The 17,180-nt window shown below is 42.5% G+C and overlaps 1 protein-coding gene across 1 annotated transcript in view; it reads right to left on the bottom strand.

Moving 5' to 3' along the window:
- Positions 1-13,948, bottom strand: part of CCDC60 (coiled-coil domain containing 60) — a 198,370-nt gene extending 184,422 nt beyond the window's left edge. The window contains exon 1 of the mRNA XM_053589374.1: positions 13,459-13,948. Coding sequence (XP_053445349.1) covers positions 13,459-13,537 — 79 coding nt within the window. The 5' untranslated portion in view covers positions 13,538-13,948. The remainder of the gene's footprint in view (positions 1-13,458) is intronic.
- Between the last annotated feature and the right edge of the window lie 3,232 nt (positions 13,949-17,180).

Below are 17,180 nucleotides of genomic sequence, written 5' to 3'. Positions count from 1 at the left end.
ACCTACCCACCCCCCGAAAAGGTCAGGCTTGCCTTGTTGAGTAACACAGCAAGATAGTTAAGAATGTGGACTTTATAGTCTTATCCAACTTGGGTTCAAATGCTGGATAGTCCACTAACTAGCCATATGACTCATGTCAACTCATTTAACCTCAGTTTCCTCACCTGTAAAATGGGATTAATAATGCCCATTTCTTTGCACTGTAGAGTGCATAGAACTGAATAACTCACATAAGGGGTTAGCACGGAACATGGCCCACGGCACATAGTAAATAACCAATAACATCAGTAGTTTCTATTATCATGATCATAACTATACAATTTACCACTTATTTATTTAAAAAATATTGACATTATCTTCAGCCTCATGGAGGGTACAGAAACATGCCTTATTTTGTTATCCCCAGGACAACCTTGAGAGAATGACAATTTGTTAGGAGATATTTTTTCTCCCAATGCCATGCTGCCTTTTGTTGAGCATAAAAGCCAACATTAGCGTTACACACATCAGAAAGTGGGGGTGGTCGAGATGTACATCTAGTACCCCAAAGTAGAATAATATTAATCATAAATCATATAACAAATCAGTTACTATTCTTGACTCGGTCTTGAGGCATATTATCTTGAATATTCACAAGATTCAATTACAGGTGAGAGGACTCAGCATCAGAGAGGTGAAGCAGATAGCCCAAGGTCACAGAGCAGGTAAGCAGCCTCAGAAATTGGACTCAGCACTTGGAAAGATCCCGTGACTTGGGTGGTAGGTCAATCAGCCCTGACTGCAGTTTGGTTAATGGAGGAAACATTAAGAATTGTGCTTTTACTGGGGTAATTTAAATGCCAGACATGGAGGACATGGGAAGATTATTTGTTGGTTTGGGGCAGGGAGAGGAGAGGTGAGGAGACTGGTTAGGGTTAAAGAGGCATCCAGGCTGCCTGTTCTGGTTCTCACAGACCAGAATGTTCCTGACTTCTAGCATTTTTCCATCTCTTGTGAGTGCCATGGTCATGTTCTCTCAAATCCTTAAGTACCTGCTAACAAGCATTGCTTCCTGAGTTTTGAGAAGCTTCTTTTTAAAAAGGTCTAAAAATATCAATTTTTCAACAAAGATATTTGCCCCAGAATATTTGTTGCACCCCAATTCATAATTTCCCAGTCACGGAAGCAGCCCAAGTGCCCATCAACCCATGAATGGATTAACAAATTGTGGTATATGTATACCGTGGAATATTATGCAGCCATAAAAAGATGGAGACTTTACATCTTTTATGTTTACATGGATGCAGCTGGAATATATTATTCTTAGTAAGGTATCTCAAGAATGGAAGAAAAAGTATCCAATGTACTCAGTACTATTATGAAACCAATATATAATCACCCACACTTTCATACAAATGATAAAACACAACTATAGTTCAGAATGACAGCGGGAAGAGGAGAAAGAGGGGAGGGGAGAAGCTGGGAGGAGGGAGGGTAATTGGTGGGACCTTACCTATGGTGCACAATGCAAGGGTACATGACAAAGCTATTAGGAGTAGAGTATAAATGTCTTGACACAACAAATAAGTGAGGTAAAGGCTACGTTAACCATTTGGATGTAAACATTCAAAATTATATATAAAATCAGCACAGTGTACCCCATAAATGCATTAATGTACACAGTTATGATTTAATAAAAAAAGAAAATAACTGAACAAAAACCAAAAAAATAAAAATATCAAAGAAGCCATTTGATCAGCTAATAAGTAACAGCAAAGCAGGCAACAGTCATGTGCCAGTTGCCTTTTTGGGCATTTTCTTCAAGGGCTCTTGGAAATGCAACATTTTCTTTACATTATCCTTTTGGCCGCCTTTTTCTGAATGCATAAAAATAATCAGTATAAGAACCGTCTTCTCTGGAAATCAATATTTAAACGGTTTAATTCTTGTTATTTGGGAGCCATTGGCTTCAATCCCTAAGAGGAAATATTAAAAGATAACATTTAACAAGGACTTACTATTTGCCTGGAGCTACCATTGATTCTTCTCCCAACAATCCAATAAAGAAACTGAGACACAAAGAGTAACTTGGGTCACACAGCAAGAGTTAGGATGGTACCCATATTTATGGAACCACCAGTGTGTACTGGGAACACAACTGTAAATCATGTGTGGCCCTCATCCAAATAGAATTTCTGGTTGCCTGAGGGATGTGCCACCTCACTCAGTGGAGTTATCCTTGGTCCTGAGAACAGAGACTAGAGAATATTGGAAATCTTGGTGCCAGCCGCTGTACTGTGTTCTGGGTGTGTGAGCAAGGCATGGTTGCCTTCCTCAGAGAGCTCCAAGTCTGCCAGCAAGATCAGACAAACAGGCAATTATAAGGCAGGATTTTTTTGTGTGGAAAATAAAAATTCTAGCAGGTCAGGGCTTGGATTCAGAGAGAATCCTTTTACCAGGTATTTACCCAAATTATTCAACCCAATTAAGCTGTTTATGATTATCAGCATCTCAGCCACACACCTCAGAACCTCGTTCCTCATTAGCCAGGCCTGTCTTCCTTTTCATTTTATCTAGTGTGTCTTGGCAGTGTATTGACCCGGGATCAAAATATGCCTTTCTTAGACATGTGACTCTAATTAGAAATGGCTTATAAATCTTCATTGAAATGAGCATTATTTAGAAAGACGTGTCTAAGCCACATTCAGGTTTTTTTCATTCCTTTCCCTGTCTTTAGCTGTGTTTTCCTGCCAGAAACTTGCTAGCATATTTTAGCCAAAGCTCAAGAAAATGCAAATGCCCTTGTCTGTGGTCACATTCTTGCTTGCATTGCCTTCAGATAAAATTGGCACTTTCCTTTTTCCACCAGAGACTTTCTGAATACTGGATGTTCTTTAAAAATTGCACCTACAGATGGCCCTTTTAGAGAGGGACTTGCTCCTTCTTACTTCAACCTGCCAGCCTCATCCTAAGAGCTCTTAGGATGGCTCTTGAGTAGTGACAAAGAGATGAGAGTTGAGGCTGGAGAACCTGCATGGTCCAAATACTTTCCAGAAGTATTTGGTCCTGGATTCAAATCCCAACTCCAACACCTGCTTATCTGCTCTCTCTGGGCAGGTTGCAAAATGTCTCCAAGCTCCAGTTCTTCATCTCTACCCCACAAGATTGAAGAGCTAATTTTAATAATATATGCAAAGCACTTGGTGTACAATAGGTGCTCAATAAGTGATAGCCATTATTTTGCTATTTAAGGTAAGGTGGCAGTAAGAAAGCCCAGAAATGTCCAAGTTATACTCCCCACTTCTGCACTTAAAGATGAAGAAATCAGGGAGGTTAAGCAGTTTGTTCAAAGTCTCTTTGGTAATGAGAGAGCTGGGAGCCATGCCTCCTAATTCCAGGCAAGGGATATGACTGCTCCACCACCAGTAGAACTTCTGAAAATACCTTGGGCTGGAAAACCAATAATCATCAGGCTAATGGAGGGGGGTCTTGAAAGGTAGCTCCAAACGTTTCCCTCTATTCCCTTCCTATGTCCCACTTTCTGTTCCAAGCAAAGCAGGGTTGGTTTGGGATGGCTGCCTATGAAACAAGAGAGCCCTGGAAAGATCTCTGTGCTCATCCAAGTCTTACCTGCACATCCACCGTGTGGCGGGTCCTGCAGGACACTGAGCTTATAGCAACAAAAAAACTGACACATATCTAGCCCTTGAGGAGCTGGATTGGGATGTGACAGTTACAGAAATTTTTGAAAGAAATGACATTCATTCTGATGCTGAAGAGAGGTCTGTGTGTGCGTGTGTGTGTGTGTGTGTGTGTGTGTGTGTGAGAGAGAGAGAGAGACAAACTGTGAAAAAAAAGTTGGCTCTTGACTAGTGACAAAGTGATGAGAGTTGAGGCTGGAGAACCTGGCATGGTCCAGACCATGCAGAGAATTTTAAACCTCATTAGAGATATTCATATTCATTTTAAGGACAATGGAAAGTCATTGAAATGTTTTAACCAAGGGAATGACAATATATTATACTTGCATTGAAAAGGAATGGGTCCAGGCAAGATAAGACAGTGTTGGGCCAGGTAGTGACTTGGGGAAGCAGGTAATGTCTAGAGACCACCTAACCTATGGCAGTTGACTGGACGTGGGAGTGATGGAGATGGAGAGGTCAGAGATGAAAGCTCGGTTTCTACCTGAACAATTGGGTATGTGATGGCATCGTCTGTTTTGATGGGGGAAGTGTTCACCATCAGACCAACATTCAACTGTGGAAAGGTATTCAGAACTTCAGTAGTTTTCTGCTAGTGGTTCTCAACGGGGGAAACTTTTTGCCCTTGGAGGACATTTGGCAATATTGAGACATTTTTGTTTGCTGGGGGGTTGCTACTGGCAACTAATGGGTAGAGGCCAGGGCCGCTGCTCCATATCCTGCAATGCACAGGACAGGGCAGCCTGTCCGGCTCCAAATGCCAAGTTTGAGAAGCTCAACTCTGCTGACATTTAAAATCTGGAAAGAAGCTACATATTAAACCTTTCTAATTATTTAAAGCTTTAGTGGGAGTTCATGGGACAAAGTCCTCCTAAATTTGACAACCTTTTAAGGTAGAAATGGGTAACTGTGATGGAGAAGGAGAGTATGAAAAGATCTGCTGGAGCTCTGCAGAGGATGATTTTGTCAGACAAGATACCAAGAAAGAACTTATTAGAAGACTAATTCGGCTCCTTAGAAAATGAGTGCTATGCAACAACAACAAAAATAAACAAATGGGACTTCATTAAACGGAAAAGCTTCTGTACAGCCAAGGAGACAACAACCAAAGCAAAAGAGACAACCTACACAATGGGAAAGGATATTTGCATATTTTGAATCAGATAAAAGCTTGATAACTAGGATCTATACAGAACTCAAATTAATCCACATGAAAAAAGCCAACAATCCCATATATCAATGGGCAAGAGACATGACTAGAACCTTCGCTAATGAAGACAGATGAATGGCTAACAAACATATGAAAAAATGTTCATCATCCCTATCTATTAGAGAAATGTAAATCAAAACCACCCTGAGATACCATCTAACCCCAGTGAGAATGGCCCACGTCACAAAATCTCAAAACTGCAGATGCTGGCGTGGATGTGGAGAGAAGGGAACACTTTTACACTGCTGGTGGGACTACAAACTAGTACAACCTTTCTGGAAGGAAGTATGGAGAAACCTCAAAGCACTCAAGCTAGACCTCCCATTTGATCCTGCAATCCCATTACTGGGCATCTACCCAGAAGGAAAAAAATCCTTTTATCATAAGGACACTTGTACTAGACTGTTTATTGCAGCTCAATTTACAATCGCCAAAATGTGGAAACAGCCTAAATGCCCACCAACCCAGGAATGGATTAACAAGCTGTGGTATATGTATACCATGGAATACTATTCAGCTATTAAAAAAAATGGAGACTTTACATCCTTCGTATTAACCTGGATGGAAGTGGAAGACATTATTCTCAGTAAAGCATCACAAGAATGGAGAAGCATGAATCCTATGTACTCAATTTTGATATGAGGACAATTAATGACAATTAAGGTCATCGTGGGGGGAAGGAAAAGCAGAGAGAGGGAAGGAGGGAGAGGGGTGGGGCCTTGGTGTGTGCCACACCTTCTGGGGGGAAGACGATTGCAAGAGGGACTTTACCTAATAAATGCAATCAGTGTAACCTGGCTTATTGTACCCTCAATGAATCCCCAACAATAAAAATAAAAAATAAAAATATTAAATTAAAAAAAAAAGAAAATGAGTGCTAGTCTAGCTTCACACCTGTAATCCCAGCACTTTGGGAGATTGGGGTGGCAGGATTGCTTGACGCTAGGAGTTTGAGACCAGGCTGGACAACATAGTGAGACTCCATCTGTACAAAAATTAGAAAAATTGGCCAGGTGTGGTGTTGTAGGCTGGTAGTCCGAGCTACTCTGGAAGCTGAGGCAGGGTTGCATAAGCTCAGGAGTTTGAGGCTGCAGCGAGGTCTGACGACACCACTGCACTCCAACCTGGGCAATAGAGCAAGACCCTGTCTCAAAAAATATATGAGTTCTAGCTTGGCTTAGGGTCTTGGACCACCCCAAGCCTCTATATAGCCAACATTCAAGATTCAGATCAGATGGCTTCACTGTACATCTCTTCCCAGGATAGAACCTGTTTCTACCTCCAACCTTGTATATTTATTGTTTGCTTTTCTTTTTGGTATTTGTTATTCATCATCTTGATTCATAGTTATTTACATTAGTAAATTTTCTCTACAATAGAACTATGGGTTCTTTGGGAGAAGACCACAGGTCCTATTCATTTTAATAACCCCAATACATCTGTCACATGGCAGGTGTTCAACACACACCTCAGAAGATCACCCTAACCATGTACCAGGCTGCAGTGGGGGCGTATTATCTATCTTTTCTGCCACTGAGTTGCAGCCCACCATGACCCCCCTGATAATGCTGAACCCATCCCAGAAACGGTCCCAGCTGTTATCATCTTCCCACTTTGTGAAATCCAGAAACCTCAAGGCACTTCAAAACTTGCAAGAAGATCACCAGATGCGACTAATTTTCAAGTTATTAAATAAAACTACTGATTGCATAAATTCCAATTTAGGCAGAAATACATTATATCGAAATTGAACCCTGTAAGAAATTTTCTCAGCAGAGTTTGAAAACAGGAATTTAGAAGGAAAAATGCCACCATCTCATCACAGAAAGTATCCCATTACCGACGAGTATGATTTTGAATTTAGCTGTCAGAAAGATCTCGGCAAGAAAATATGCTGTTTTTATTCAGTCCGAGAAAGATTTAACTGGCTTCTGTCAGATTTCATGTAAGTGCTACTTGCCACTGAACCCTGTATGAGTTTTTGCAGCTTTTGAATTTAACAGCTGATGGCTGAGTCTTTGGAGGCTGTGGGGGATGTTGAAAGGAGTCAAGAATAGGTTTCTTCCCACAGTTGTGCAAAGGCTTATCTAACCAGAATTTCCTCGAGCCCCACCACACAATGGAAGCAGGTGGGGGTGCAGAAGTAAAGATGGCGCAGGTGCCGCAGGTCTGCAACCCTCCTCCTGTTACTCCTGTTATTTATTTATTACTCTGTCACCATGGGTAGAGTTCTGTGGTGTCATCATAGCTCACAGCAACCTCAAACTCAAGAGGATCAAGAGGTCCTCTTGTCTCAGTCTCCTGAGTAGCTGGGACCACAGGCCCTGCCACCTTGTCTGGCTGGTTTCTCTATTTTTAGTAGAGATGGGTTCTCGTTGTTGTTCAGGCTGATCTTAAATTCCTAAACTCAAGCAATCCACATTCCTTGGCCTCCCAGAGTGCTAGGATTATAGGCGTGCAGCCAGCCGTGTTAGTCCCTCTGTAAGTAAGTCTTTTGGAGTTTCTAGAGTGGTGTCCCTGTGATTATTTTTATTCACTTGTGTATCCTACCACTTAGAACTACACTGGGCACATATTTATACTCAGTAAATATCAGATGAGTGAATGAATGTTCCCATTTTGGGAGTCTATTCTTCTCCTGGCCCCCACAGCCCTCTGATGGATTTTGTAAGGTACCACTCTGGGTAAGTGCCCTTGAGGTTTGCCAACAGTTGTTGTGTAGGGTAGGGAATAGAAATGTCTTTTTTTTGGGGGGGGGGTTTGTTCTCATCAGTATGTGGCTTTGGACCCCCAGGTCTGAGATTTTGTGAAATCATTTGTTTGAATCACTGCTGACTAGTTTATGCACTACTCATCTCTGGTATCACTACCTCTCTTGCCTCCACACTTACATAAACCTTTTCCCAGCCATTCTTTCAACTAGAAAAGGCAGGTGACATCATGCCGACAAATGAGACACATGAGGAAATATGTATGCTAGAGAGCATAGACAGTGTTTGTTTGCCTCACAAAAGGCCACACACAGCTCTTACTTTCTACTTTCTCCTCTTTGTGTCAGAATATGGATGTCATGCCTGGAGCTGGGGCAGCCATTCCGTGACTATGAGGGAAAAGGCCCCGACAGCCTGGCATCAGTGAGCTCTTGAACCAGTGCAAGAGGCCATTTATTTCCAGACTACTTCCATGAGAAAAATAAATTCATATTTTTTATGTCACTGCTTTTCAGTTTTTCTTTTACTTGTGGCCAAAATTATTCTAATGGATTCACAGTGTTTTCCTTTTATTTTTTTCTCTTTACCTTTTGGTTCTCCATGGAGATTCAAATGTGAACAACAAGACTGAGCCGAGAGTTAAATCCAAGGGACCCAAGCCATGTTCAGGGCACTCACTTTTTACAAGTCAAATTTTTGACTGAGTTAAGCATATCTGCTATCAGGATGAACTTTCTCCTGAAAGATATCTCATTCCTCAGGCAAATATACTGCTATACCAATCCTAAAAAATACCTTTAGACCCACTTCCATTCTACCATTAAGTCGGAACGTGGCCTCACTCTGTGACTTTCTGGTTCATTCTTTGTTTTCTCTAGATCTCATATCTGGGCTGACCACATCTTCAAAATGATCACTGAGGCACTCACGTCCAGATAGGGAGGGGAGAGGAGAGTAAGTAATGACAATAACCTCTGTCACCACTTACTGGGGATTAACTGTGTACTGGGTATTGTGTTCAGTATTTCACACGCATTATTTTATTTAATCCTTCTAAAACATCATTGTGGTAGACCTTATTATTATTCAACCCATTGCCCAGAATCTTACACAAGAGAGTATCAAAAAGGGGATTTGAACCCATTTTTGCCTAACTAACTTCAAAGGTACATCTTCTTGTCACATCAACAAGACTCTTTGGTCTATTTCTTCGGCCCCTCCTATAACGTTCCCTCCCCACGCCGAGCAGCTGCTTCTTTGCAGGTGGGACAAAGAGCTTGCTTCATTTTGTCCAGCATAAAGACTGCCTATTTCTCTTCCCAGGTCAGGAGGTAATGAACGTACTCCTTCCTCCTAATTTATCACGGAGGGGAGCCGCCTGTCACATGGGCCTGCAGTTAGACACAGCAAGACTCACTAAAGCAAGTGTCACCAGTACAAAGCACTAGACCATAAAGAAAAAAAAAAGGCAAAACAAAAAAAACATGAATTACACAATTATCTCATGCTGTAACAATGGAGCCGGAAGAATCCCTTGGAGAGAGAAAATAACTCATTACCTTTTTTTCTGGGCTACAATACAAGTGATATAAAAACGGAGGTACAGCCGCCTGGCACGTTTCAGAATTGAATTTAAAATAGTCTTTAGATATTTTATTTTATTTTATTTTCAGAGTAATCAGTGATTCAGTGCAGGGGGTGTGGTTTCGGTGATTAGAGGCCAGCGAGATCACTGGGCGCTGAGCTCACATCTAGCCAAACTTGCCCCAGCCTGCCATTTATCTCTTTAGGCCACACTTTGTTCTATCTGAACAGGGAAGATAATTGTTTCATGTTTGCAATAGAAATGCACTGTGCTGGGAAACAAGGTTTCTGTTATTGGGGAAAACCTTTCCAAGATATGTCCCTTCTCCTTTACTGATAGCTGGGCACGCTCAGGGCTGGGCTTCTGGGCTCTCTCTGCCCACCCATGGGGGTAGTGGGGATAGAGGTACTTAGGTCCAGGTCCTTCCCTTACCTAGATTTCTCCCTGATATGCCTCCTTTTACCTACACCTGCCGATTCACCTTTCAGTGTAGAACTAGACCCTGGGGCTCATCAAACCTCAGTTTACCGAGGTACAAAAAGGCGTTAATAATAACAGTATCACAAAACTGTTGAAAGGATTAAATGCTCCTGAAATGAAAGCTAACATTTAATAGTATCTACACTGTGTCAGGCTGTGTTCTAAGAGCTTTACTCTTATTAACTCATCAACCCCATACAGGGCAGCATTTTTAGGTATATTTCACCTATTCTAAGATACATCTTTTCTTTCTGCATTTTAAACACCTCTGAAACTGGGATACATCTTATGACTGAGAGCAAGTGAAGGTTTAATTCATAAGGTTTTCTTTCTTTTTTTCTTTGTAGAGACAGAGTCTCACTTTATGGCCCTCGATAGAGTGCCGTGGCCTCACACAGCTCACAGCAACCTCCGACTCCTGGGCTCAAGCGATTCTCTTGCCTCAGCCCCCTGAGCAGCTGGGACCACAGGTGCCCACCACAACGCCCGGCTATTTTTTGGTTGCAGTTTGGCCGGGGCCGGGTTCGAACCCGCCACCCTCGGTATATGGGGCCAGCGCCCTACCAACTGAGCCACAGGCACCGTCCAAGGTTTTCTTTCTTAATGGTGCAAGAGAATGGATATGAATGGTTTAATGGTGCAAGAGAATGGATATGAATGGTTTCTAGAAGTTTTGGGATGTGCCCAAATTAGGGATACATCTTTTCTCTCTGAGTTTTTAATGACAGGTGTAAGTTTCAGGAATAAAGAGACAGAGCTTGTAGAAAGGTATTTTAAACCTTCTTTTTGCCAAATGCTATTTCTGCATTTCTATTCTAGGGCATGGAGGCAGGGTTCTAAGCACCCCTCCTTTTTAGCCTTTTCCAAGGCAGAAATCATAGTTGCGTGGTAATCCCACACACAACCTGCTTCTCCCCTCCCCCATATCTAATCCCATTAGTCTTCTTGTGCTTCCTTGGGAAACAAAGGAAAAAGGGACTCCCTGAACAGATTAAGGAGCCCAACATAAGGGCAAGCTAGCGGGTGTCTTCAACAAAAGACCTTCAGACAGAGGATTTGCATATGTTATTTATATTCCCTCAGTTGGAAAAAAAAAAAACAAAACACCCATGAAGATGCCATACAAGGCAAGTGCCAGTTTAACATTAGTTAGGATACAGCAACCTCTGTGCCTGTAAGAAGGGGAGATGGTAGTTTAGGAGGGCTCTGGGACTTTTTTGGGTTTTTTTCTAGGAGTTGTCCATTATACTAGCATACAGCCTAGGCCGGCCACACCGCTTCCTCTGAGATGCCAGTAACTCCCGGATTCCTCCTCACTGGACACTTACCTGCCTGTCTGGCATTTCATTTTTCTCTTTTTCAGGTGTCACTCCCTTTCCTCCTCCAACAAACCTGGAAATTATTTGAAGCCAGTGACTCTGCCTTACGTCTTTGTTTCCCTTTAGCCCTGCAGCACTGACCAGGACAGTCACTGATCATGGCTTGATTAGTGTGGCAGGACAGAGAAAATCTGAACTCTGGAACCAGACAGATCCAAGTTCAAATTCCTGCTCTGCGCCTTGCCAGCTGGGTGTCCCCGGGTACCTTTCTGAGCCTCACTGCTGCCACCTATCTCATGAGGAGGTAATTGTTCATACCTTGAGGGATTGTAGAAGGTTCTGAAACATCACACTATTTTTCTGGCTCAGAATGTGGCACATCACCGTGAACACACAGGAGGTGCCAACTACCCTCACCACCATCACTTGCGGTAGCTACATTTACCACAGACATCAATCCTGATCTCTACGTATATTCTTGTGCCTTGTCACTCTCCAGTTAGCCTACATTGTGCTAATTAATGCTTTGCTACAGCTCTACAAACTTGAAATTCCTAGCTTCATGGCCTTTTGCATGTGAGCCAAGGGCACCCTGGGGTCTTCATTATTTCCCAAAAAGTGGGGCAGGGGGCAGAAGAATTTGATAAGGCTTTTGTGCCTGAGATCTTAGACTATCCAATAGATTCCTGGAAGCTTTTCTCCCATCCCTTAACGTCCCTGAGTCCCACTACCCTGCTCCCAAGAAAGAAGTGATTGTTTCAACCTCTGTATCTTCCTCTACTCTCTCCATCTCTCTAGACATTGTCAGGAGGAAAACCCCATTGCATTTACTTCGGTACGTGGCTTCACTCCTCCCCAGATTCAACACACACACATGCATACACGCAAGTCTCAGTTAGCTGACCCTTTTCTTTGCTCCCACAACAGCCCACGCTACTTCCCTAGTGCTTCATTAATCAGCTTGCATTATAATTCTGTTTCTTATCTCTTTCGCTTGCCATCTCAAACATACACGTTATAGCTTGTGAGATTTTTGAAGGTAAGTCTCATTTTTTACAAGAACAAGTATTTAAGCACACAACAGAGGTTCCATAAATCCTTACTAAAGAAATGAAATGGCAATATAACCCAACTCCAGTGTGTTTTTAGTACATGTCAGGAACTGTGCCAGGAACTTTTGGCACACCTTGACTCATTTAATGCTCATGATGATCCCATGAGGAGGTACTATGATATCCCCACTTTACAGATGGCAACACTGAGAAGTTCTGCAAGTTGCCCAAGGCCACAGGGCTGCTAAGAAGCAGATCCAAACCCAAGCTGTTTGTGTCCACTGCCCCTGCTCTGATACTCACCCTTGCTGCTGAAATGTCTGTCTTCCTTCACATTCTTTCTCTCATTTTCTTTCCCCCAGTTCGATGTTGGGAAGTTCAGTCCCAGAGGGAGCTTCTCTAGATCAGACACACTTCAGAGTTGTATCTGAGATGAAAGGTGATGCAGGGGGGCTGTACCTTACAGAGTGACCTCATTAAGAGTGCTGAGCAATGAGGGTGCAAACAAGTGTGTTAAGCCTTGGGAACAGCAGCTTGGGAACATTTTGGACCACATGCAAAACACTGTGAGTTTTAAGCTCCACTCTGCGTCCTGAAGCCCCTACTGCCCAGGTCCTCCTTCCTGGGGTATGTCTCTGAACCACAAGGCATGCCACTGTAGGTGGACCAGCATCGCCCCTCTCCCACTGCCTACCTAGGGAAATCCATGCAACATGGGAGTTTGAAGATACAATAACAAAGGCACACTTACACTGTGCCCACCAGGTTCTGCTCATTTACAAACAGAAACCCTTGACTCCAGTCACTCAGTATATATCAATTTTTCTTTATTTTTTCAAATCAGCACTGTTTCCTGTCCTGTAAATACATTATCAAGCACTAGCATCACACAGAGCTATTTCCATATCTTACTCCATTTAGTCCTCACACTGCCTCACTGATAGTCCTTTTCTAATTTCATGGACACAGGAATTAAAGTCTCAGGACGCTAAGCAACTTGTCTAATGTCACATGCCTGGTGAGTAGCAAGCTCAGACTTCAAACCTAACAGTTCAACACTTGGGCAGCCTCTCTGCAAAGACAGTGGGTGTGAATGTTCCCCGAGCCCCGTGGATCTCTGAAAATAAGTTCTACAAATCTACAGCTCATTTTTCTCCTGATGTTCTACAGTGTCACTGCTTATTTATTCCATCATCCTGGAATTACTGGCTAATAGGATGGCCCAGTTCATTGTTCTGGTTCGTGTTTTCAGTCTTTAAGGGAAACCAACCATTAATAGCAACAGGGATGTGTCTGACAATTACGCCACGACTCTTCTCTCTTTACCTCTCCCTTGTTGGTCTGGAAGCTAATACCGTTTACTTTTTTTCTTAAAAACATGTCTGGTTTCGGCAGAGAGAGGAGACTTACCTGTGCTACACTGTCTGAGGCATTAATGGACCAGACAGCCCCTGCATTGGGGGAACTCAGCAGCTTCTTCATGGCTGGTACCTTGGTCATCTTAAAAATCCTTAGGGTTTAGCCTGTGTCTCCAAGAAAAGTTTTTTTTTTTTTTTTCCCCAGAATCTTCTACTTCAGCAGCCACTGGGGTGAGAAGTTCCAGCAATTTCTTCCTTATTCTCAAGTCCTAATAACACGGACTCCAAAGGGTTTTCTATTTGAGGAGTAAAATGGGGAAAGCAAGTCATTTGAGTCTCCCACAGACAAGATAAGGAAGTCCAGATAGGGCAGAATCAGGAAAGCTTGGAATTATTTACTTTTTGGAAGTTACACACTTTTATAAGCTTTCTCCTTCTTCAGAAGGGATATCTTTCTCTTCTACAAGCAAAATAAAATATGAACTAGAAAAAAATAAAATTCCTGTGATAAAGTGTAAGGGGGCCCCATGAAGGGGCCCAAGATCCCATTCTCTTAAGAGCCCCTGTAACCGCCCACTGCCAGAGCGGCTAAGCGGCCTCTAACTGTAAGGAAGAGACCCATGCGGTTCCCTAGCAACGGGATGCCGAGGAGGCCATCCTCATTGGCTGGGATTGGTGGGGGCGGAGTCGCGAACTCTGCTATAGGCTCTGAGCAGGTGGCTAGAGGCAGGGGCGACATTCTCCAAATTGGTTTCTCCCCTCACACCTGACTACCTTTTCTTTCAAACTCTGCTCTGTGTTGCCGCTCACTCGCTAGTGATTTCTTGCATTTGGATTGGTTGGCCTTTAGCTTTTCAATTCTTAAACTGAGATGCCTACTTTTCCTTTTCCACCTGACAAACTCCTATTTATCCTTCAAAGCTCATATATAAATATATGTATACACACATACACATACACAAAGGTATGTGTATATATGTAAGTGTATGAATGACGTGCATTGAATGCCTAGAATGTGCTAGGCCCTGTTCTGCTTTACCTGTACTAACTTCGTCCTCAGCCCTTTAAGGAAGGTGCTTTAATTTATTACTCCATTTTACAGACTAGGCAACTGAGGTAGAGACATTCAATGATATGCTCCAGGTCATGCAGCAAATGCTTGAGCGGGAGTTCAAAGTCAGAACTGTATGATTCTAAAGCCCAACATCTTAATCACTTCGGTGCCTAGCTTTGCCAAGCTTTGGCTTCCATATCTTTAAAATGAGGATGATAGCTTTACTATAGGTTACTAAAGATTAAAGTAGATAATGTATATAGAGGCTGAGCACATGGGGAATTGTTGTTAAGTGGTACTATTTTTATTCCTTGACATTACTTCCCTAGGAAGAATTAGGCGTTTTCATCATGCTGGCTTCATTTCACAGAAAATATTAACTAATTTTTATTAATCACTTGCTCTGTGTTAGCTACTGCATCAAGCACTTTACATATATTAATTCATTTAATCCTTCCAATAACCCTATGTGGTAGGTTCCCGGCCAGCAGCAGATTTATTGCAGATGGCAATAAATGTTTTGTTTTGAATGCCTTATCCTTGGCATTATTTTACACTGGATCGATCTGATTCGTGTGTCATCCCTAAACCTTTAACTGCTGAGGATTATGATATCATCGAAGCCTCATTTTCTCCCCAGAAGGCGTCCACCAGAAGGTGACCCTCCACAGAATGCAAAATGCCTCACCATACATCTCCTGATGCTGAGGCCTGAAAGTCATTATTTTCTCCACCATTGTCTGAAGACTAAATCTGACCTTCTCTTTCACAGGAAGTTTTGGTCTTCCTGCTTCCTTTGTGGGCAGCAGTAAGCAATCAGCAAGTGCTTTCAGAACAATGCAGACAGATGGAATCATGTTCAGAAGAGAGGGTTGGAGATGAGCGGATGAGAAAACAAGATAGAATGGGAAATGTTCAGCACTGAGTGGAACAAACAAAGGCTTGTCTTCACAGGGTTTTCTGGGATAGGCTTGGCTAGTTTTATATGAGCCCAGAGAATAGGAGGAGGGTTTTGGCTCAATATGAGGAAATAAGTATGCAGCAGAACATCATTTTAAAAGATGAATTCTGGAGTCAGGCTGACTTGGCCGCTGACTATGATGAAAACCAAACAGGATAATCCATGCACAGCACAATGCTTAGCACAAAAGAAGTGCTTGATCAATGTTAGCTCTTATTCCTTTTCTTACTAGTACTCACCTGTCAGAGCCATGTGAGAGCTGGAAATGGGAAGGGCACTTGAGTTGAAAAGACCTGTGTTGAAATCATGACTCTTCTGTTTATTGGCTATAAGATCTTGGTCAAATCATTTTACTTCTCAAAGCCTCTATCTTATCATATATATCAAATTCATGGATAGTGATTGTTAAGCCTGTTACAGTAAAATGATCAATGTTTTGATCTAGTGCCTAATAGAAGCTCAATACACTTTATTTTCTTTTTAGGCCTATTCTATAGGGAAGGAATGAGCTTCCCAGCAGTAGAGGTGTTCAACCCAATGCCATGTGGCTTCTTGATAGGTGAAAGAGACTCAAATGATCACTTGGGGATATTAGATTAGGTAACATTTAAGGCTTTCTAAACAGAGCTTGAGAGGCAATGTGGAATACCAACTGAGCCAGTATTTAAATCACAACTTGGCCACTGACTAGCTGTGTGACTTTAACAAAGTAACTTAACTTCTCAAAGGTTTTTCTCATTATAGAATGGGGATAACAATACATACAGTAAAATGATGTAATGTACATAAAACAGCAGAGTACATGCTCTTGTTACTTTATGATAATATGGATCAAAATATTTTCTAGAATAGTCTAGTGCTCTTTGGGTTCAAGTAGAGTTAATAAGAAAAACTCCAGGTGGCACTTGTGGCTAAGTGAGTAGGGCGCCAGCCCTGTATACCGAGGGTGGCGGGTTCAAACCTGGGCCCCAGCCAAACTGCAACAAAAAATAGCTGGGTGTTGTGGCGGGTGCCTGTAGTCCCAGCTACTCAGGAGGCTGAGGCAAGAGAATTGCCTAAGTCCAAGGAGGAGGTTGCTCTGAGCTGTGACACCATGGCACTCTACTGAGGGTAACAAAGTGAGACTCTGTCTCTTAAAAAAAAAAAAAAGAAGAATTAAAGAAAAACTCCTTGGACTCATGGCATCTCCCAATCTAGTTGGGTGAAAAAAGACTACTTACACACACACAGTCAATGACAGAGTGTACAAGAGGGCGTGCTGATTAGTATCTTCCAAAAAGATGCCAGAATGAGATTAGATGTGCAAGAGATTTATTGGAGGAAATGGTTGTGAAAGATAAAGGGGGAAGGCAGGGGTAAGGAGGGAGAGACTTTTGAAGGGGAGAAGGAAGGAAGGATTGCATAGGAAGAGTTATACACATAACTCTGTGAAACACAGTTATGAGAAAGGTTTGACCAGGCTGAGTGGGAGCCCCAGAGCCAAAGTTGCCTTATAGATGAATCTCCCACTGGGCCATTGTTCTAGGACTCCTATCCTGCTCAGTGACTGACTAGGAACAGTTGGTGGGTGGAATGTGCACAGTGGATTCAAAGGATGCAGCGAATGCAAAGACGCAGCACTTGTTAATTGGCTATGCTTCCTGCAGCATTCTTCTGGTGAGACATCTGAGCTGGAGGCCTCCTTAGTCATCCTAAGACATCCTTTGTGCTGTACAGATTCACTTTAGGGTACATGTTGAAGGTGCAGAAATGGGGAGGGCACATTCCTTT

Source organism: Nycticebus coucang, chromosome 4 (assembly GCF_027406575.1).
Source record: "Nycticebus coucang isolate mNycCou1 chromosome 4, mNycCou1.pri, whole genome shotgun sequence".
Taxonomy (NCBI): Eukaryota; Metazoa; Chordata; class Mammalia; order Primates; family Lorisidae; genus Nycticebus; species Nycticebus coucang.
This window is presented reverse-complemented; position numbering and strand designations above follow the sequence as displayed.